The sequence below is a fragment of the Ruditapes philippinarum genome, unplaced genomic scaffold, assembly GCF_026571515.1.
Source record: "Ruditapes philippinarum isolate M1 unplaced genomic scaffold, ASM2657151v2 ctg1331_1_1_1_1, whole genome shotgun sequence".
Classification (NCBI taxonomy): Eukaryota; Metazoa; Mollusca; class Bivalvia; order Venerida; family Veneridae; genus Ruditapes; species Ruditapes philippinarum.
The window spans coordinates 72,061-93,707 of NW_026866104.1; the positions used below are offsets into that span (position 1 = coordinate 72,061).

At 34.2% G+C, this 21,647-nt stretch overlaps 2 protein-coding genes across 3 annotated transcripts in view; one reads left to right on the forward strand and one right to left on the reverse strand.

The window, feature by feature from the left end:
* Positions 1-1,213: 1,213 nt before the first annotated feature.
* On the reverse strand, positions 1,214-2,902 carry LOC132731345 (heparan sulfate glucosamine 3-O-sulfotransferase 5-like). Its single transcript, XM_060717510.1, has one exon. It carries the CDS (start codon positions 2,900-2,902, stop codon positions 1,841-1,843), a length of 1,062 nt encoding a protein of 353 aa, XP_060573493.1. The 3' UTR covers positions 1,214-1,840.
* Positions 2,903-7,175: 4,273 nt separating this feature from the next.
* The window catches only part of LOC132731331 (basic immunoglobulin-like variable motif-containing protein), a 32,852-nt gene continuing 18,380 nt past the window's right edge, over positions 7,176-21,647 (forward strand). Inside the window, exons 1-4 of one of the 2 annotated variants that reach the window (XM_060717496.1) lie at positions 7,176-7,467; positions 13,701-14,403; positions 19,114-19,209; positions 20,968-21,072. In XM_060717496.1, coding sequence (XP_060573479.1) covers positions 7,194-7,467; positions 13,701-14,403; positions 19,114-19,209; positions 20,968-21,072 — 1,178 coding nt within the window. In that variant the 5' untranslated portion in view covers positions 7,176-7,193. Of the gene's footprint in view, positions 7,468-12,625; positions 12,825-13,700; positions 14,404-19,113; positions 19,210-20,967; positions 21,073-21,647 lie in introns of those variants that run through there. The other variant, XM_060717497.1, reaches the window with a different exon arrangement.

Sequence of the window (21,647 nt, forward strand, 5' to 3'; positions counted from 1 at the left end):
AACTTAAGATTCCTTTGACCCTTAGTCTTCATATTTGGCATGGAGGTTAGTCATGATTAGTAGATGACCCCTATTGATTTTGAGGTCACTAGGTCAAAGGTCAAGGTCACAGGGGCCTTGACTTCAAAAAGCTTGTCCGCCCAATAACGTAAGATTCCTTTGACCTACAGTCGTCATATTTGGCATGGAGGTTAGTCATGATTAGTAGATGACCCCTATTGATTTTGAGGTCACCAGGTCAAAGGTCAAGGTCATAGGGGCCATGACTTCAAAAAGCTTGTCCGCCCAATAACTTAAGATTCCTTTGACCTTCAGTCGTCATATTTGGCATGGAGGTTAGTCATGATTAGTAGATGACCCCTATTGATTTTGAGGTCACCAGGTCAAAGGTCAAGGTCATAGGGGCCATGACTTCAAAAAGCTTGTCCGCCCAATAACTTAAGATTCCTTTGACCCACAGTCTTCATATTTGGCATGGAGGTTAGTCATGATTAGTAGATGACCCCTATTGGCTTTGAGGTTACCAGGTCAAAGGTCAAGGTCACAGGGGCCTTGACTTCAAAAAGCTTGTCTGCCCAATAACTTAAGATTCCTTTGACCATCAGTCTTCATATTTGGCATGGAGGTTTGTCATGATTAGTAGATGACCCCTATTGACTTTGAGGTCAAAGGTCAAGGTCACAGGGGCCTTGACTTCCAAAAGCTTGTCCGCCCAATAACTTAAGATTCCTTTGACCCACAGTCTTCATATTTGGAATGGAGGTTAGTCATGATTAGTAGATGACCCCTATTGATTTTGAGGTCACCAGGTCAAAGGTCAAGGTCACAGGGACATCAAAAAGTTTGTCTGCCCAATAACTTTAGATTCCTTTGACCTACAGTCTTCATATTTGGCATGGATGTTGATCATGATTAGTAGATGACCCCTTTAGATTTTGAGGTCACTGGATCAAAGGTCAAGGTCATAGGGACTTTGACTTCAAAAAGTTTGTCCACCCATTAACTTAAGATTCCTTTGACCCACAGTCTTCATATTTGGCATGGATGTTGATCATGACTATAAGGTGACCCCTATTGATTTTGAGGTCACTGGGTCAAAGGTCAAGGTCACAGGGACCTTGACAAAAAAAGAAGCTTTTCTTCTCAATTGCTAAAGAATGTCCTGTCCGCAATGTATTGATTTTGACATTTTCACATTTGAAGCATGTAGAATACATAACTTAGCAATGCACTGGCTTATAGTAACCTCAGATTTGGCAGGGAGGTTGTCCTTGAGCTCTAAATGGCCACTGTTGATTCTGACAAAGTGGTATGCGGGGTATTCACGCCATGATAGTGGCAGTTCTAGTTTATTAAATAGATCTACGTTTCTCATATCAATCAATACCCAGAATGTTATTAAATAATTGTCAACCTGTATGTACATGTATATATTGTACAGTGAAATTATATTGTACTGGTTTCACATACAGTCCAATCATTTGTAACTTCGCACTATCTCCCGTTTTATTCCGGTGCCATGACTTTGTTTTGGTACAGCATTGGCGGGCCGATCGAAGTACGTTGGCATTCACTATATTCCACTAGCTGACTGTTCCTGTAGGGTTGGACCTTTCGCGTTATCCAAAAGTCACTGTTATTCTGCAGCGGGAGGGACCATAGTTACCTTATTGGCTCAAAGGAAAATACATTTTGTACACATTAACGTATATCGATTTTAGTTGTCAAAAGACTTTCTTGTAATATTGAACACAAACTATCCTCAACAAGAATCAATACATTTGTATGTTGTTTTTTATGTTTTTCATTCGCTGCCGAAAATCCACATCACAACCTTGCTTTAATATCCCCACTCAAAACGCTTGTTGATCAGTTGAAAGAATTCTGTGTTTAATGGTTTAAAATATGCTTCAAGTGTTCTCCGTGTGGAATTTTTCATACTTTGGTGTAATAATCCCTTAGTGGATGGTGGACATTTAAGGTCCACGTCGTCCATGCTTAAACAAAATTTTCCGTTTCGTCCCCTTGTAAACATGTCTTTTGTGAAAAAGCGTTCAATACCTAGAAAGTCCTCAACGCTATTCAAAGCGTCTGATGGAGAAGAAACGAAAGTGAGACCATCCAAAAACAGCATTTGATCGAGTGAAAACATATTTAACCACCTCTTAACATGTTCTTGGTATCGAGAAACAAAAATGTAGAAAGAGTTGTTTTTAACTTGTGTTAAATTTGTCGAAAGTACCGATTCCTCAAACGTTTTGTTCCTGTCTTTAAATGTTCTTTTTGCCATCTGATATTGGGAAAAAGTACGGTTGATTGGTTCCCTGAAAATGAAAATAAGTTTCATATTTGAATTGAATTCAGAAATTGTTTGAGGGCACTTGTTGCAATTAAAGTATGCTGGCGATCTCTCCACAGTGATTTGGTCTGCGTTACTACACGGCATCAAGTTTCTGTACCACTCCCTGGTTTTCTCATTTTGAACAAAATATGCGGTATATCTATTTTCAGGCAGCTTTCCGTCACGTGCCGCTATTTCAGGGTGGGCATTCAAGAATCGCAATAAAGTTGTTGTCCCTCCTTTTGATACGCCTGCTATTAAAGCGTTTGGAAATCGTCTTCTCATTTTGTCCGGACACGGCGGAAGTTCTTCCGTTTTATAATTGTAACTGGGACAGTTTTCTATAAATGTTTTTCTCTTTATTGTGGTTTTTTCCTTCTTCCTGACCGTCTGGGATGAACGCTTTGTCGACTCGTATCTTAACCCAAGGATATCTTCCTTTTTGTGTATCTGAATATGTACCGCCTTTTCCAGGTTTATCACTTTATTAATTATTAATAATAGAACTAGAAATGATAAAAGTTTCAAATACTTGTTCAGACGGTCACAATATTGAAACATTGTAGTTTGCTTTAAAATTTACAAGTCTTTATATGTTATCCAGAGTATTGATATTAACGTAATATGATGTATTTATTGTACCAGCAGACCACAAAATGTAGCGTTAGGTCATGTGCAGCATTATATGTAACAATTGTAACGTCCATTCTTAGGTCACGTCATCACGAATATATATTACATCCTCCACAATTTCTAAATTTACAATGCATCGGATTTTTAAATTGTACAAAAAAAAAAACAACAACAAAACACACAATATAATCGTATCTGATTTAACTTGATAAATATAAGTACATTGTATATACTAGTATATAAGTATATTTATTTGTAGGTAAAACCTGGGACAACATTTTTGATACCCGATAAAACCAGTACACCTCTATAATTGCTCTAATCCTCTTACATCCCCGTGACCATTATTACAGAACCGCTATAAATTCCTGTATAAAAGTGAATTGGTCCATCGATCGTAGGTCTGCAATACCACAAATACATGTATGTTGATAGTATTTAGTACCACACATGACATTACACTGTGAAAGATTTACTTAGGGGTGTTATTGATATATGTGAGATACATATGATCCTAATATAACTTACACAGTGTTTCAATAAAATCACTGTACCCTGTCTTGCGAGCCTGTACAATTTCTTGCGATTACACACACGTCTTACGTCCGATAACTGTGCCTTTCTTGTGAGACTATTAAAAGTTTATATACCGTGACGTGTATCAGGGTCTTTTAAAGAGTAAATATCAATGGACGACAAAACAAAGTGTAGCAATATTTACCAATGAAAATTCATTCAACAAAAATGAGAGAGTAAAAAGTACATAACATTGAAAAAATCAGTAAAATTCATAGAGGAAATAACTCTTAAAATAAAGATGCTAGAGTTATGAACCTTGTCATACATGATGTGAATATAGCTTATAAATTAAAGAATGTCACAGGGTGAGAAGAATATGCAACCTGGCGGGGACTGGAACCCAGAACCATCGGAATACCGTCCAGCGCCTATACCGACCGAGCTATCCGGCCAAAATAGTGCCGTGTCAAGAACAATTATTGTTTAAAGTAGATACCATTATAGCAACTAAAAATATACATTTAAAAGTAATAAAAACGTGGATTTTACTTGCTAAATGGAGACAATTCTGGAAAACCGGTGCTTTATTTATAAATCTTATCACATATAACGCATATGTTCATAAGGAATACAAGTAGTATAAAGGGGGGGGGGAGAGAAATCTTCGGGTCCCGAAGATTTGCTCCTTCACGAAGATTTGCCACGGCCATAAAGCACGCGCGTATTTCTCCCATCTACACGTTTCTCAGTTCATTAATTGAAAAGGCATAGAAATTATCAAAATAGCTTTACTAAAGTTGCGAGAAGGATACATAAATAAGAAAGGAAATGAAAGAGTACTTCAGTTGAAAAACGTGTCATCATGACAATATAACAGTATTTTTTTTAATTTTTTAATATATGGATATTTTATTGCATAAATAACAAGGTTAAACACATTTTAGGTCAAGATCAATGCCACTAGCACCTTTGGATGCTGACAGCGGGATGAGTTTTACAGTTTTCCAGGTAAGCCAATGAACGCTGGTATTGCTTTACATATCACAATCCTCTTGTTATATATTTCACTTATTTGACCTATTCTAGCTTCTTATCAAATGATTTTGCATTTTTTCTTTGTTCTTTCTACCTTCCTGCGGAAATGTCAATGGAAACGGGGTTTACACTCGTGACATTTGAAACAATAGGGAAAGGATACAGTCCAACGTACGCTGTACCTATTGAACTAACCGGTAATGTTGCAGTCTCCTGGACTAAAACATAATACTTTTTTTTTATAAAGTCTACATCGTTTTGTAAAAAGCACAATTTTAGTAAAGTCATTTGCATTCAAACATTTTACAAAGCAGATTAGGACTAACTAGAGTATCCTCTTATATTTACGTTTTCAAATACATAGCAAATCGACACAGCTTACTCATCATACCTTTATTGAAACACAGTATTAAGAATTTAATGTCATAACATGTTCAGATTATGAAAATACAAAAAGAAAACTTATATAGTAGTGCAAAAGATTGAAAACTACATGTATATCTAATTATTGGACTGTCCTCTCCCTGAAAATCGTTGTAATATAAGTAATTTGTTAAGCTTTGGTATTTAAATAAGATAAGGTCAAAAGGATAATCATAAGTAACTAATTTGAAACGGCCTAGTAAATAATAGCACAGGAACTTGAAATTCTATCAAATAACCAATATTAATGATAATATCCAAATATACCCCCTATATACTATAAATAAACACTGTGTTTATTTATACTGTATAGGGGGTATATTTTAGATATTATCATTAATACAAATGTAATATTGATAGAATTTCAAGTTCCTGTGATAATAGATATAATTGTAATACAAACGAAAATTTAATACAGGTTCTACTGCAGACTTGTTACAATGCTAGACCAGGGTCTTTTTATTTGAAAGACCGTGGCTATGTTAAAAAAGATCTGGCGAAAGGGCAATACCTCGGAAACAAAATAACATGAAAAATTGCAGACTCGGTTTGATTGAGTTTATTCTAATATTTGAAGTGGCATCTCATGAAATTAAAATGTTAGCTGAAACATAAATCTGTTTTATTCACCTTATCAGGAGAGTAAAAACCCATAGTTATAATTTACAACGTATTGAGAAGGTCCAAAGGTATTAAAAGGATCCATTTAACACATATTTAACGTGAAATAGTAGCTTGACATTATATTCACATATTCACAAGGATATATAAATGCTCATTACATACATAGACGTGAAGTATTAACAACAAAACAAAAGAAACACATATAAGAGAGAAAGAAAAAGAAACACGACAAGGTTTTTGACACACATACGCACGCGCGCGCACATGAATCCATCTTTATAAGATTAACAATAACAAGGGCCCATAATATAAACATACAGTTATAAAAGATAAATCTTTATAATTACAAATATAACATTACAATTTAATTCTAAGAAAGAACTATAAATCAAACTTCTTTGTCTTTTTAAAACACACCACCAGCTGTGTACGTGATTTTGACAGGTCGTTTCCCCGGATATATAGAGACCTACCTCGTCTTAATGATTTGATCACTCTTCCTAGATGGAAAGTGATTATTAAACACCATATATGTAGGCGATACGAATACCGAGGTTGGATTGGCAAGGTGATAAAATTGTTAAAAAAAAGTAACACGTTTTCAAGTTAAACTGTAATTAATCTGTCATTTCTAGTAGATAATAGTATACATACAAAAAGCAAACTATATTCTATATAATAATAATTCCCTAACATCTGTGACTAAAAATGTAACTCTCTGTCCCAGCCCAAAATATACCATAGCCCTCACTGCAAAAATCTGGAAAGAGCTATTATTTACACGGTATTGTGCACGACATAGTACAGATTTTAAATAGGAAAACCGCGGGAAATGCTGTCAAAACAAGTACGTTGACAAGTTCAGTGGACAACAGTATATATTTTTTTCCAGATTTTCTTGCCAATTTAATAGATGGTTTCCATTATCGCTTTTATATATAGTATGAAGAAATATTTTTTGAACTTGTAATTTATTGAATGTCTGTGATCTTTTCCTCTTTGCATAGTTTACTTACCATTTACCACGTAATATAACAAGTTTTCGCGATGTATGAACTACTCATGGAAGAGTATATGAACTACTCGTGAAAGAGATATATCAATATTGTTCACAGACACTTGAGTGTTAGACCCAATGCACCGGTTAGAACCGCCCCTATGGACAGTCACTTACATTTTTAACGTTTTTACACAAATAAGGTGTCTGTCTTGACTATTAACATTGTTTTTAAACCAATTCCACAAGAATTAAAAAATTCCCATACTGTCAAGTGCAATTTGGTATGCCGGTCAGTTGGTTCACCGCTTCTTTTCCACTCAATAACGAAAGAACCATAAAATAAAGATGTTACAAGAAAGCGGGTATCCCTGTCTGTAGCCTCCTCACATTTTTACAAAATTTGACAGGAATCTATATTGCAAATTCCTCAAATTAGAGTGACCAAGATATTTCCCTTATAATCGATATATTGACCAAGTTGCAGCTTTAAAACTTTGTACCATGGACACAGATGGGTAAAAAAAATCAACATTTGACCTGTTCTGGCGCATCTTTATTCAATAAAACCTTCTTTTCAGGTTGATATTATACATGTACCTAATGCACCCATAGTTTGTAATGGGGAATGTCCTTGGTAGAATCTTACCATCTGCTAACTATTGGCATAGACGAGATATATATAAAGACCAATCAGATGCAGTCAGTACTAGAACAGGAATAAATGTAAATGATTTAGTGCCAGTATTCAAGGGAGACGATGATGGGACATCAGTTGACGAGGTTACCTTTGCTGTATCCGAAGTGATGGTAATACTGGACATCCTGGAAGCAGTTAGGCAAGAAAAGTTGCAAGAAGTACGACAAAAAGTGAATTTACTAGATCAGCAAGAAGGTAAGTTGCAAATAAATCCATTAATTTAAGCTTTAACTAGTGGGCGGCTACAGAATTTACAAATTACACCAGCGCAGACCAAGATCAACTAGAACATCCATGTGGATTGATCATGGTCTGCACTGGTCGCTATTCTATCAACATTTATTTTGAAAATTTTCCGAAGATATTGAATGGTTTGAAAGATGAACAAGACTTAGTTCATTAAAGCAATATGCATCCAGACTCATGCTAATTATTAAAATTTTGAAAATGTATTTAAAAGTATAATGTTGTGAACTGAACAATGAAAATAACTAACATTTTCCAAACAGCACTTAAACCATGCTATTTACCAGAAAGCGGTCAAAATATACCAGAAATAGGTCAAAATATGCAAAAATAGCCCTTACTGTGTTAGTCTTGCCCTATAGATATGGTGATGAATACTGCAAAATCAATCTAATTGCACATAACAATTTGTAAATTATTATATTATTAGATATTTAACAGGGTAAGGGTTAAAGAGTACAGCACAAGTGTATGATTCTTTTGTTTGCTTGAATTTTTGATAATAAGACTTCCAATTAGATATTTAATTCTTAAAGGCACATTATGCCTCAGAAACCAATAATTGTTTTCTTCTTAATATAGGGCTTACATAATTTTAAGTATAGCGATTGAATAATGATTTTAGAGCACTTTAGATGCTTATCATATTAAGAAAGAAGCGTGTAATTTGAAATTATTTGTTATAAAAGCAGAAAATGTAAACAAAGTAGTATTTTGACTTCCTTACAAAATACCCAATCACTATTGTGAGGTGCACTAATTGACAATAGACAATAGAAGTAAAAGATGGTTCAAGTAATTAGCCAATGAGTAGCCTTGGTTATAACTGGAATATATAACAGGACATAAAAAAAAAAGTTTTCGAAAAAAAAAAGCATTTCTGAGGCAAAATGGGCCCTAAAGCCAATGTTTAAGGTTTTTCTATTAAGCATTGACTCCCTGAATACCTCAAGTGCCACCGGTCATTAACTCTAAAACTGACTTACTGAGGCCATCCTGTACATTGGCATTTCAAAAAAGCAGAAAGAAGAATAAAAATTAACTGGTATGCGAGAAGTAAATCCCTAAAATTTACATTGTTCAGAGATCATGATAGGTTGAGAGAACAAAATTAACATGTAGGAAATGATGTAGCAATTTTAAAAAAGCTACTAATTGAAACTGGAAAAGTTTTACAGGATTGTAAAAATTTTTATTGAAATTTTGCTGTCTCTGCATTGAAAAATTGCTATATGCTTCCATTTATAACTGCAGATATAAGTACATTTTGAGACTCATAATTTTTTATTTTTTTTTGTTTCTCGCATCTATTTTGAGACTCATAATTTTTTGTTTTTTTTTTGTTTTTGTTTCTCACATCTTCCTAACCAATTTTTTTTTCATTTCTCAAACGCTTTTAACCTAATTTTGATTAGAAAAGAAGAGAAAAAAGATGAAAAAAGAAAAAGAAGTTACAGAAGAAGTGATTTTACAATTTTGAACTGTTGCTAAAAGAATGTCACTCTTAATTTCTAAATAACAAACTTCAAGTATCTTCAAGTTTAAAATAAGAACAATATCTTCCCTTTTTTTTGGTTTGTGGCATTTCTATTTTGTCCAATATTCTGTCATGTTTGATTCAGTGAATTTGGATTGACGCTTATTATACAAATGTACACTAATATGGTATGGCATTGTCTGTCTATCTGTCTGTATGTCTGTCTGTCTGCAAAGTTAAACAATTGAGCATTGAGCATCCCAGTTTTATGTATATATTTTTAAGAGATTGTTCAACTTTATAAACAAGTTTGACAATTCTAAGTTGTAAAGGAACGTTGCTTAGCTCCAAAAATTTAGCTTTTAGAATAATGCTCATTGTCTAACAACTGGACCTTGTCATCATGAACAAGTTTTCCTAGTTTCAAGTTGATACCTTTCATAGTTCTAAAATTATTCCACTGTACAAAAATCCTTAGATTACTAGTCTGAACATAATCATTTAACTCTCAGCATAGTGGTGAGGTATATAATGGATTCAGCCTATGGGACCTGAGTTAATTGTTTGCACTGCTTGCAAAAAATATCGGTACATATTGAAAAAAAATTTCCCTATTAGGCATCCTTTTAAAGGCACATTATGCCTCAGAAACAAATAAATCTTTACTTCTTTTGAAAAGGGCAAACATGAATTTTATAGCGTTTTAAAACTGATTCAGGGCATGTTTAGAAGCTTAGTCTGAAAGTAACCAATATTATTCTGTCTGACTAAATGTTCATCAAAATCTACCCAGTGGTTTAGATGTTATTGGAAATCATGTTCAACAGACTACAGTGATTAGAGCTAAAGTTGTAAATGATAACTCAAGGTTTACACCCGTCTCAATCTAGTGATGGAACATCCATGGCTGAGTAGTTGTTATGTGGTTACCTGACAAAACCATTTGTCCCTTACTGCTGTAAGTTCAAGTCTTTCCAGGGGCTTTGAATTCTTTCATGTGAGAAAGCTTTCAAACTATCTTATTGAACTTCAATGGTTCTGCTAGGTAAATTGCTCACTGGAGCCTAAAATAATTGAAGTAGGGACTCTTTAGCCTAAGTTAGGTCTTCCTCCACCAGTAAAGCTGGAAAGACGCCATATATGTCAGACCTTTACAGTATTGGTGCATTATTTAAAATCCAACCCAAACTTTGAAAGAATACAAGCCAATAGAACTTCAAAAGTGTATAAAAACATTGATACTTTACATATTGTGGTATATATTTTCTATATTAAGCTACTTTAGCAACATTAATATTCTTGAAACATCTGTTGTCATGTCAAATATTAAGATTAAAGAAAATGATGGAGCTCTCTATTCAATCAATATCTGGGACTGTGAGTTTGGTTATGTCAATAATGTATACCGGAGGAATTTGTTTATAAAGCAGCTGTCACAGCTAATGTATGCAACAAGCAGCCTATACTGCTTGACAAACTTCTGTATATACCTCAAACCAATCCTTCCTGCTTGCACTTATCCAGAGAGACCAGGGAGTTTGGGATATTAAGGGGTCATGATCAGAGCACCCCTCCTAAGGTTTTGGTATTATAAATGAAAATAGTATATTATTTTCCCAATCCACAGGAAAAAAATCCCAATTGAAAGTTACAAAATAAAAATATTGAAAAACAGATTCTAAAGTCTTTGAAAATATTAAAGGCTTCTTCACTGTTATAGTGCTTAAATGTTTGTAGATGCTATCCTAGACAGCATTCATTTAATCACTGCAAAATTTAAGTCATGCATTTTTTCCTTATTTTTAACAAAAAATCGCTGAAATTCAAAATTTTATGGGTATGGGTCATGTTCCCAAATCCTGGAAAAAAAACTGTAATGAATAAGTCACATGTATTTGATTAAATTTGTACTTTTGATACTTCATTTATTGCTTTTCTTAAAGGTAATAAATGACATAAATAAATTTAAGGAATATTGTCATATTTTTTCGGAATCTAATATTTTTATGCAATATCAAAAACTGCTTACTATGCATTTCTGTAAAAGCCATTCAGAATTATCACTATGTTTTAATAAAAGAAAAATTTTAAACTCTTTCAAAGGATGGTTTCACATGCCCCATTAGCACATTAACACATTATATTATATTGTTCAGCATTTCCTGAGTTCTTTTTTTATTTCTTTTTTATTGTTTTTTTGTTTGACATGTTTTGTGTTTCCATGCAAATCACCACAACCCAAGTTGTTTCCACTAAAGTGAACACAAAAGATGACATGTTCCCCCATAAATTGTTAATTTTGCTATATTCTCCTTAGAATCTGTCAAAAAAAGTGATGTAATTTAAATGGTGATTATGTAATATGTCTTTGAATGTTCTATGATAACCACTTCATGAACATGTCTCATCTTGTATGATAAGAAATTCATGATTTCACCACTATATATTAACTGGTAAATACTGCTCAGGGTTAAAGGGTTGAGGCATCAGATTGTAGCCACAGTTTATCCCTGCATGATTGTAAGAGGCAACAAAATGGATTTGAATTACTGGAATCTATGGATTTCTTAATCAGCTTCAGCAGGTGAGGTTGTTTTGACCCCTTGTGTTGCTTCACCTGAGGTAAGCCAAAATCATTTTTCCTGTTTTGGCACCATATGACTTAATTTGTGTTATTGTGCCATAAAAAAAAAGCAAAATAAAAAAACAACTAATAAACAATAAAACAATAAATACTGCTTCAGCCAATTCTGAAAGAGCATGGATGGTATTATGCTCAATCAAACTGGGCCTTCAACATTTTCAATTATACTGTATTTTGGCTATTTTTAGAGATTCTGAGTGTTTCTCTCCATGTTGTATTTCACTATTCTACTCTGATTTTAATCAAACATAATTTTAAGTATGTTTTTTTGCATCATGTAACAGAAAACATAATCAAATATCTGATGTAGCATCAGATAAGATTTATCCATGTGAGGGGCTTTGGAAAGAATAATTATATTGAAGTTAAAATGCAGAACTAATTAAATGCTAAATGTTGTTATGGTTTCCATAAGAGAATGTCAAAATCTTATAAATGGAAAAAGTAACAGAAAGTATTTTAGTCAATATATTAAATATGTATAGGCTAAATTTTATTTGGCCTAAATAGGACGCCATATGCTTGAACATGGAAACATGTCATTAGTTACAATATATAATATAGGTTTTCTCATTTAGGGCAGACCTTTTCTTTTACCTGGAGACCATATGCCGCTTTTCATGGAATGCCACGAAAGCGTCACATAGACGGTTCCATGTTAGCTGCAATATGAACACATCTGCGGATGTTTCTTAATTCAAAATTTCACTATTTTTATGTTAAATGTTGAAATCTGCTTAAGCCAGTGCTAGGGGGCGTGGACGGTAGTTTGCACTTGACATCCATGTCAATCATACATCAATCAAACTAAGTCTGCAACAGTTTCAATTTTTGCCACTTTAGACTTGCAGTCTTTCGTAAGGGTTTCCTATTTTTCTCTATTTTGAACATGGATACAATATCATGAAGTACAATTTTACAGCTGAACTGAACTTTTTCTCTGCGGTGTAGTATAATATATATATAATATACATATACAATATTGGTGAGATTATTGTTGATTTTCCTACAGAAGCCTTGTAGATTCAATCTTGACACTACAACAAGGGATGACTCATCACACTTTTTCTAAATGACAATATTAATTAATATATACATCCATGAAAGAAGATAGTGCTTTTCATTATTTCTGGAATTTAGCATTCGTTGTTTATATTTCCAACATGTTTAAGTATATTTGGCCAAGTAAGTGAATCTGAATTTATCTATTTTCGTCTTAATTTAAGTGTAAGTTTTCGCCATGGAAATTATGGTACTAGTTTATAAATTCAGGAATAGTGGTAAGGTGGAAATTGATACTTATTGAAAAGCATTTTTGCAAGTTTTGATTGATTTGAAACAGTTTTTTTTATTTCATATGTGCGGCAATCACAGCTTGTCTGTATTTATGATAATTAGCAGTTTTTGTTCAGTTATTGTATATTATTTGAAAAGGTGTAATAATTTATACATATAATATTACGTGTAAATAACATATTGTATATGTTGAATGTTAGAATTGCATTGTTGTGAAATCCATTATAGTTGTGTGACCGTTTCTCGTTTTAGCTTTAGGCCTGTTTAAATGACATGACGTCTACAAAAGTATCAGTTTTAAGACCCCAGTTTAAGATCTTTGTGTATTGTAAATTTTCTTTTTCAAAAATGATAAATGAGCCGCGTCACGACAAAGCCAACATAATGGGTTTGCGACCAGCATGGATCCAGATCAGCCTGCGCATCCGCACAGTATGATCAGGATCCATGCAGTTCGCCATCAGTTTCTCTACTTGTAATAGAGTTGGTAAGCAAACAGCATGGATCCTGATCAGACTGCGCGGATGCGCAAGCTGGTCTGGATCCATGCTGTTTGCAAACCCATTATGTTGGTTTTGTCACGACGCGGCTCAAATGATGTATTATGCTTACCATCCTGGAAAAAGACAGTGAAATATCTGCAGAGGAATACCTTCCTGCAGTAAGTCTCAGTTGATGTTCAAACTACAAAACCGATCTATTTTAGAAACTTTTACAAGTCTTTTTTCTTACGACAGTGATTCAATATTCTTTTTGTACAATTAGGTTATTGGAGGGGTACTGGTGTATATAAGAAAGTGGCCATCGAGGAGAACAAATCTGACCAAGATGATATTACCCAGCAGGATGCCAACCCTGAAAAAGATGCAGACGGCGATATAAAAGAAAAGTTAATATCCAACGAGGAATCAACTGAAGACGACAAAAAAGAAGATATAGAAAAAATTCTAAATGATCTAAATGACTTAGTCGATCAAGAGACTGATTTCTTACAAGTACTTAGGGACAGTAGTGAAAACTCTACAGAAAGGGTCGAGTCCTTTAAAAATACAACCATAGATCGTCTGAAAAAAGTATCGTGGGAAACAACAGAAGCGGAGAATACGATAAATGAAGACAAGGCTACTAGACTTCATTGTATGTCTTTGAATAGTGAAGACGCTAGACCAAATAATTTAGACCTTAATTTGAACGAAAAAATTTCCGAAGTTAAGAACTTTTTACCGGCCGACACTAGTAGTGAGGACGAATCACCGTTAGCAACTGACGTAATGCATTCTGGGAAAACTGGTGCATCATGGGACATTGATATCACAGGTGGTCAAACTGGATCGAGTAAACCGAGTAAAAGAATGCTAGCTTTGAAACAGGCGAGAACGCAGAGGGCGGGAGAGAGATATGTTCCTCCAAAGGTTATGGTTTCAGCCAATCAGATTGCACAAAGAAAAGTGCTTGACTTAAAACGATGGTAGGTTGTTTTTTTCCTTACTTTCTCCAATATTTGGAAGGTGATACCTATAATACATGTAGTTATAGGAATACTTGAATATAAAAACATCAGGTAAAAATAATATTAGCTATACTTTATGTCTGGAAAAATGAGTTTTTCTGATTTATTTTGAATCCCCCTTATAGGTTGGATTACTTGGCATGAATTTAACTCATAAGATAGGGAAAAACAGAGTGAAAAAGTGAGTTTTATAATGCATTACATTGTTTTAAGTCTAACAGTGTTTTGTTCATATTAATTTGTTAGGCCGTCTGTCTTTCCTTCCATCTGAATGACATCAATGAGAAAGAACAGTTACCTGTTGTTCATCTAGCCACAAGTGATCACAAGTAGAGATTTTGATGCTAAAGCATCAAGTCGCTGGATAGAAAAATGATTGTATTATCATAAATATAAGAAAATATAAGTTTAATGGTTCAAGTATAAAAATAAGAGGAACAATGAGTTGAGTAATGTTTGCCACTGAGGCTTGTAAGGCATGTGCTATGCTGGTAATTCTTTTTGTAATTATACTTTATACATATACTGTTGTACCATACCTTGAAATCCGTATAGGTTACTAGTTCAGATTCAGATAATTACCGACAAAAATTACCGATCATCGAATTTTTGCAAAGTGACTATGAAAATATATATGTTTAATTATTACATGAAACAATACAATCTTACTGTCAAAGTGTTGTACATCATTATTATGTGCTATAGAAAAAATATATAATTTAGCTGAAATCAATACACGTATTCCAATCGTTACATACGAATTATAAAATTAACGTTTAATTGCCTTTCAGTGCGATAAACTATCAACACAAAGATAGTTTATTATTTTTTTCTATGTATCTAATACGATTCCGGACCCCTGACGTCGTACCGTTTTGGAAACCTGCGTGACGGAAATGGATTACCATGATATATTTCAATAATGTGCCTCTTAAGCATAACATTATTTTGGGATGTTCAACCTAAACTAAACAATTGAACTTTCTTGTCGAATGTTTGACAGAAAGGGCCAAGTTAAACCCTTTACCAAGAAGAAAGGAAATGGTTTTGAAAATGTATTTTTAATGTAAACAGGTTTCTCTAATGATATAAAGTATGAACCTGATTAATGAAAAATAACTTATGTACTTATCTGTACAAAATCACAATGATTTACATCTTATCAGTTACCACCATTAACAAGTTACCTGTCTAATCAGCAATCTGTTACTATTAATAGATTTTATAACGATATACAACATATATAAACATGTAGTCACGTGATTCTTACGAAAGACCAGGGAGCATTTGATTATAATTAGATAAAATAATGTAATATTAAAGGTCTCATAAAAAATAAACAACCAAATAATTTTAAAGTGTCATTTCAAATATCATTCATGATTTATATATTATAAAATACCAATGCTTGACACACAGAAAAAAGTAAAAGCATCTCTAATATTCAATGACTGATCCTTGGGGATACGTTATTGATTCATTTTATAAAAAATGTAATGTTGCTTTTTTAGACGTCAATATGTGCATATTTCATTCCAATGAGCAAAGTTATCATATGTTTGATTTTTTGTGATTACTGAAAAATAATTGTTGTCTTTAATTGTTCAATGATTGATATGCTTTTATTTTCAGATTTTAAGGGCTTCTCCTACCATAGGTATAATATTAAACTATTACAAATATAGTCGCCGGTTTCTACCGGCGACTAATAATGTTTCTATATATAGAGACAGTGTACTTACATAGGTATAGACAGTGTACTAAAGTACATATAGGTACCAGATTGGAGCACCTATGGAGGAATCCCATGTAGTACTGTATAAAATAAATGAAAATGTCAAGGATAATTTGATGAATTAAATTTTAATTGTTTGTATTATAAGGTAATAAATTACTAAGTATTCACACATGAAATAAAGTTTTAGTTTAGGGTATTACCATCCTAATGCATTACCTCCGCTTGAAAGAGTATTCAAATAGGCTAGAACTACTGAACATTAACTACATTGAAAATGAAGGTCATGGGGTTCAATCCCCAGAAGGGTCAACTTTTTTTTTCTTTCTTTTTTTCTTTTAACATTATTTATGTATCTCTCATGTCCCATTTGGAAAGAAAAAAGTGTTTATTTTTAGCTCGACTATTCGCAGAATAATCGAGCTAATGCAGTCACCCATTTGTCGGCGTCGGCGTCGGCGTCCCTGTGGTTAAGTTTTTGTATGTAAGCTGGTATCTCCATAACTACTGAAGGGAATGGATTGAAACTTCACACACTTGTTCTCTGTGATTATCTAAGATGATTGGCACAAGTCCCATAACTCTGATTTGCTTTTTTACATAATTATGCCCCTTTTCGACTTAGAAATTTGTGGTTAAGTTTTTGTATGTAAGCTGGTATCTCCATAACTACTGAAGGGAATGGATTGAAACTTCACACACTTGTTCTCTGTGATTATCTTAGATGATTGGTACAAGTCCCATAACTCTGGTTTGCTTTTTTACATAATTATGTCCCTTTTTCGACTTAGAAATTCTTGGTTAAGTTTTTGCGTGTAAGCTGGTATGTCCATATTAACTACTGATGGGAATGGATTGAAACTTCACACACTTGTTCTCTGTGATTATCTAAGATGATTGGTACAAGTCCCATAACTCTGATTTGCTTTTTTACATAATTATGCCCCTTTTTCGACTTAGAAATTCTTGGTTAAGTTTTTGCGTGTAAGCTGGTATCTCCATAACTACTGAAGGGAATGGATTGAAACTTCACACACTTGTTCTCTGTGATTATCTAAGATGATTGGCACAAGTCCCATAACTCTGATTTGCTTTTTTACATAATAATGCCCCTTTTTCGACTTAGAAATTCTTGGTTAAGTTTTTGCGTGTAAGCTGGTATCTCCGTAACTACTGATGGGAATGGATTGAAACTTCACACACTTGTTCTCTGTGATTATCTAAGATGATTGGTACAAGTCCCATAACTCTGATTTGCTTTTTTACATAATTATGCCCCTTTTTCGACTTAGAAATTCTTGGTTAAGTTTTTGCGTGTAAGCTGGTATCTCCATAACTACTGAAGGGAATGGATTGAAACTTCACACACTTGTTCTCTGTGATTATCTAAGATGATTGGCACAAGTCCCATAACTCTGATTTGCTTTTTTACATAATAATGCCCCTTTTTCGACTTAGAAATTCTTGGTTAAGTTTTTGCGTGTAAGCTGGTATCTCCATAACTACTGAAGGGAATGGATTGAAACTTCACACGCTTGTTCTCTGTGATTATCAAAGATGATTGGCACAAGTCCCATAACTCTGATTTGCTTTTTTACATAATAATGCCCCTTTTTCGACTTAGAAATTCTTGGTTAAGTTTTTGCGTGTAAGCTGGTATCTCCATAACTACTGAAGGGAATGGATTGAAACTTCACACACTTGTTTTCTGTGATTATCTTAGATGATTGGCACAAGTCCCATAACTCTGATTTGCTTTTTTACATAATAATGTCCCTTTTTCGACTTAGAAATTCTTGGTTAAGTTTTTGCGTGTAAGCTGGTATCTCCATAACTACTGAAGGGAATGGATTGAAACTTCACACACTTGTTCTCTGTGATTATCTAAGATGATTGACACAAGTCCCATCAGTCTGATTTGCTTTTTAACATAATTATGCCCTTTTTGGACTTAGAAATTCTTGGTTAATTTTTTGCGTGTAAGCTGGTATCTCCATAACTACTGAAGGGAATGGATTGAAACTTAACACTCTTGTTGTCTGTGATTATCTAAGATGATTGGCACAAGTCCCATAACTCGGATTTTCTTTTTCGCATAATAATGCCCCTTTTTCGATTCATAAATTCTTGGTTAAGTTTTTGTGTGTAAGCTTGTATCTCCATAACTACTGAAGGGAATGTATTGAAACTTGAAGGGTTTGTACCTTTTCGGACAATTTTATGTATTCATATAGGTAAGCATTATTATAATCAATGAAACACCCTTGTGACAAATTTTCGAATAGTCGAGCGTTACTGTCCTCCGACAGTTCTTGTTGATTTTTTAATTTACATAGGTATTTATTTATTGGCTAAATTATGCTAAATCTAGTAATAAATATGGTACCTGATACTTTCAAAGTGTAATAAAATCAAAACTAGACTGTAAAAGTATTTCATATTTTACAAGATTAAACAATATACTTCTTTAAAAATTTAGGGAAACGTTGAAAAGAGGCACTCTTTTGGGTAAATTTTAAGGATTTTTTAAATTAGGCTCCCTTAGTAGGAAAATCAGGTCAGACACATGGTAAAACTGGGTGGGGTAGGGTAACATTTTTATACAGATTTCATAATTTGTGCTTATGTGGATTGTGAGCTGAATGGTACTGTTTGTTTCTTACCAAAAATTAATGGGAAAACATTTTTCATTAGAATGTTATTGTAGATTATTTACAAGTTCCTCATTTCTAAAAAAGGGCCCTCATAACATCCTAGCTTGAGTTCAGAAAAGTGGCCATAACTTGATTTCCGTATGGTAAACTTTGTTTGAATTTTGCATACAGGTGTACTTTAAGGTATATATCTGACCTATGATGTCAATTTTTTAGTTCCTTATAGTGTCCATTAGGGATGAAATACCTTAAAATGATTTATTTTTATTGTATTACCAGGTATTGTATGAGTCGACCGCAGTACAAGACTTCATGTGGAATATCATCACTGGTCTCATGCTGGAATTATCTGTTCAGTACACTAGGACATGGCAAGTATGAAGCTTTAATAATCAATATATTTTTCATGCCATTGCAGCATCTGTTATGACCCCCATAATTCGGTGTAGACACTATTGCATTATGACAAAGTTCAATTGTATGGAAACAAAAAAGAATCTTCTTTCTTCTGTTCGTACTATTTAGTGTTGCATATATGCGGTGGCATATCATTTTTTCACAAATGCGATCTTGTTTCTTGTCGGGTTTTTATTTGATCGTAATCCACTTTAATGCAAGAAACAGCTTGGATATTTGAGGTATTCATTATTATTGCACTCACTGACATTAATACCTTGGAAACTTGGTTCTGATACTGGTATATTTCAATTATTATAAAACTAACGCTCACAAATATATACCTATCCAATTTATTAAGTACCATCATTTATGTGCCCACAAGATATCCTAATACCAGACCCTTACACCAGTGCCTGTCACAGAACCTAATTGTGCCCACAAGACAGGTTATTTCAGTCCATTATACCGGTCCCATTCAATGTACTATCTATAATTTTTATGTGCCCACAAGACTGGTAAAGCAGTCCTGTATATCAGTCCCTGTCACAGACAGATATACCCCTCCTTTCCCTCTCACAGCTCATCTATGTGCCCACAAGACTGGTAAAGCAGTCCTGTATACTAGTCCCTGTCACAGACGGATATACCCTTCCTTTCCCTCTCACAGCTCATCTATGTGCCCACAAGACTGGTAAAGCAGTCCTGTATACTAGTCCCTGTCACAGACGGATATACCCTTCCTTTCCCTCTCACAGCTCATCTATGTGCCCACAAGACTGGTAAAGCAGTCCTGTATACTAGTCCCTGTCACAGACGGATATACCCCTCTTTCCCTCTCACAGCTCATCTATGTGCCCACAAGACTGGTAAAGCAGTCCTGTATACTAGTCCCTGTCACAGACGGATATACCCTTCCTTTCCCTCTCACAGCTCATCTATGTGCCCACAAGACTGGTAAAGCAGTCCTGTATACTAGTCCCTGTCACAGACGGATATACCCTTCCTTTCCCTCTCACAGCTCATCTATGTGCCCACAAGACTGGTAAAGCAGTCCTGTATACTAGTCCCTGTCACAGACGGATATACCCTTCCTTTCCCTCTCAAAGCTTATCTATGTGCCCACAAGACTGGTAAAGCAGTCCTGTATACTAGTCCCTGTCACAGACAGATATACCCTTCCTTTCCCTCTCACAGCTCATCTATGTGCCCACAAGATGGGTAAACCAGACTTTATTTTACTTCTTTGTTTGTTTTCGTCACAATAAACAACTAAATTTAACACATAGATTTAAAGAAGTAGTATTACTAATTAAGAGGAAAACAAACATTCTTTGTACAGTTTGGTTAATGAAGCTCTTATAATATACATAGTTAAAAGATCTGATCACAGCTTGGCTTGGACCTGCAGTGTCTGTCCCTTAGTTGAAAGATAGACAGTTTTATACACAGCTGCTGTCAAATAATGAATTGATGAAGTAAGTTGCTTCTGTAATGATTTAAGGAAGTTTACTGTATTATAAATTAGTGTTTTATTTTTTTAAAAGGTTATATGTCCATATTCGTATAAATGGTTGTTTGCACTATATCCCTACATACAATGTACATGTATGCAAACAACAGATTATATAGAGTCATATTACCTTTCAAAAAACTTTATAACTTCATGTGAAAATCTACACTGTTATTACAATTGTATTGTCGTTGCCTATCATTATACTATTCTAATATTTTCAGCTTACACCCCATTACCCAGGAAGAGGCTTTGACAACATTGACCTTCAAGCCACCATTTAGTGACATACGCTTCGGTCCATTCACTGGAAACTCTACATTAATGAGGTATATTTAGCAGCATGCAAACAGCTACCTGCACTTTTACATGTATAAGGATTAAGATTTTTTATGCCACCGCAATCTGCAATGCGGTGGCATATAGCGATTCACCTGTGTGTGTGTTAGTGTGTGTGTGTGTGTGTTATATAGATAATATAGTGAACTTAAAAAATCTTCTTGTGAAAAACTACTAGTCCAATTTCAACTAAACTGGGCAGGATTGTTCCTTGGGTGAAGGGCTTCCACAGTTGTTCAAAGAATTTCATTCCATGCAGAAATCTGGTTGCCATGGCAGCCAAAAGAAATTATAAGAATAAATTTAAAAAATCTTCTTGTAAAGACCCAAAAGGCCTAGAGCTTAGATATTTTGCATAAGGCATTGTCTGGAAGACCTCTAACAAGATTGTTCAAATTATAGCCCTGGGGTCAAAATTGGCCCCGCCCCGGGGGTCATTGATTTTAACTATGTACATATAGTAAAAACCTTAAATACCTTCTTGTAATAACCCAAAAGGCCTAGAGCTTAGATATTTTGCATAAGGCATCATCTGGAAGACCCTTACCAAGATTTTTCAAATTAT

Bases quoted from the DNA above. Each gene is read 5' to 3' on its own strand.
- LOC132731345 (XM_060717510.1), bottom strand. From the start codon at position 2,902: ATGTTTCAATATTGTGACCGTCTGAACAAGTATTTGAAACTTTTATCA.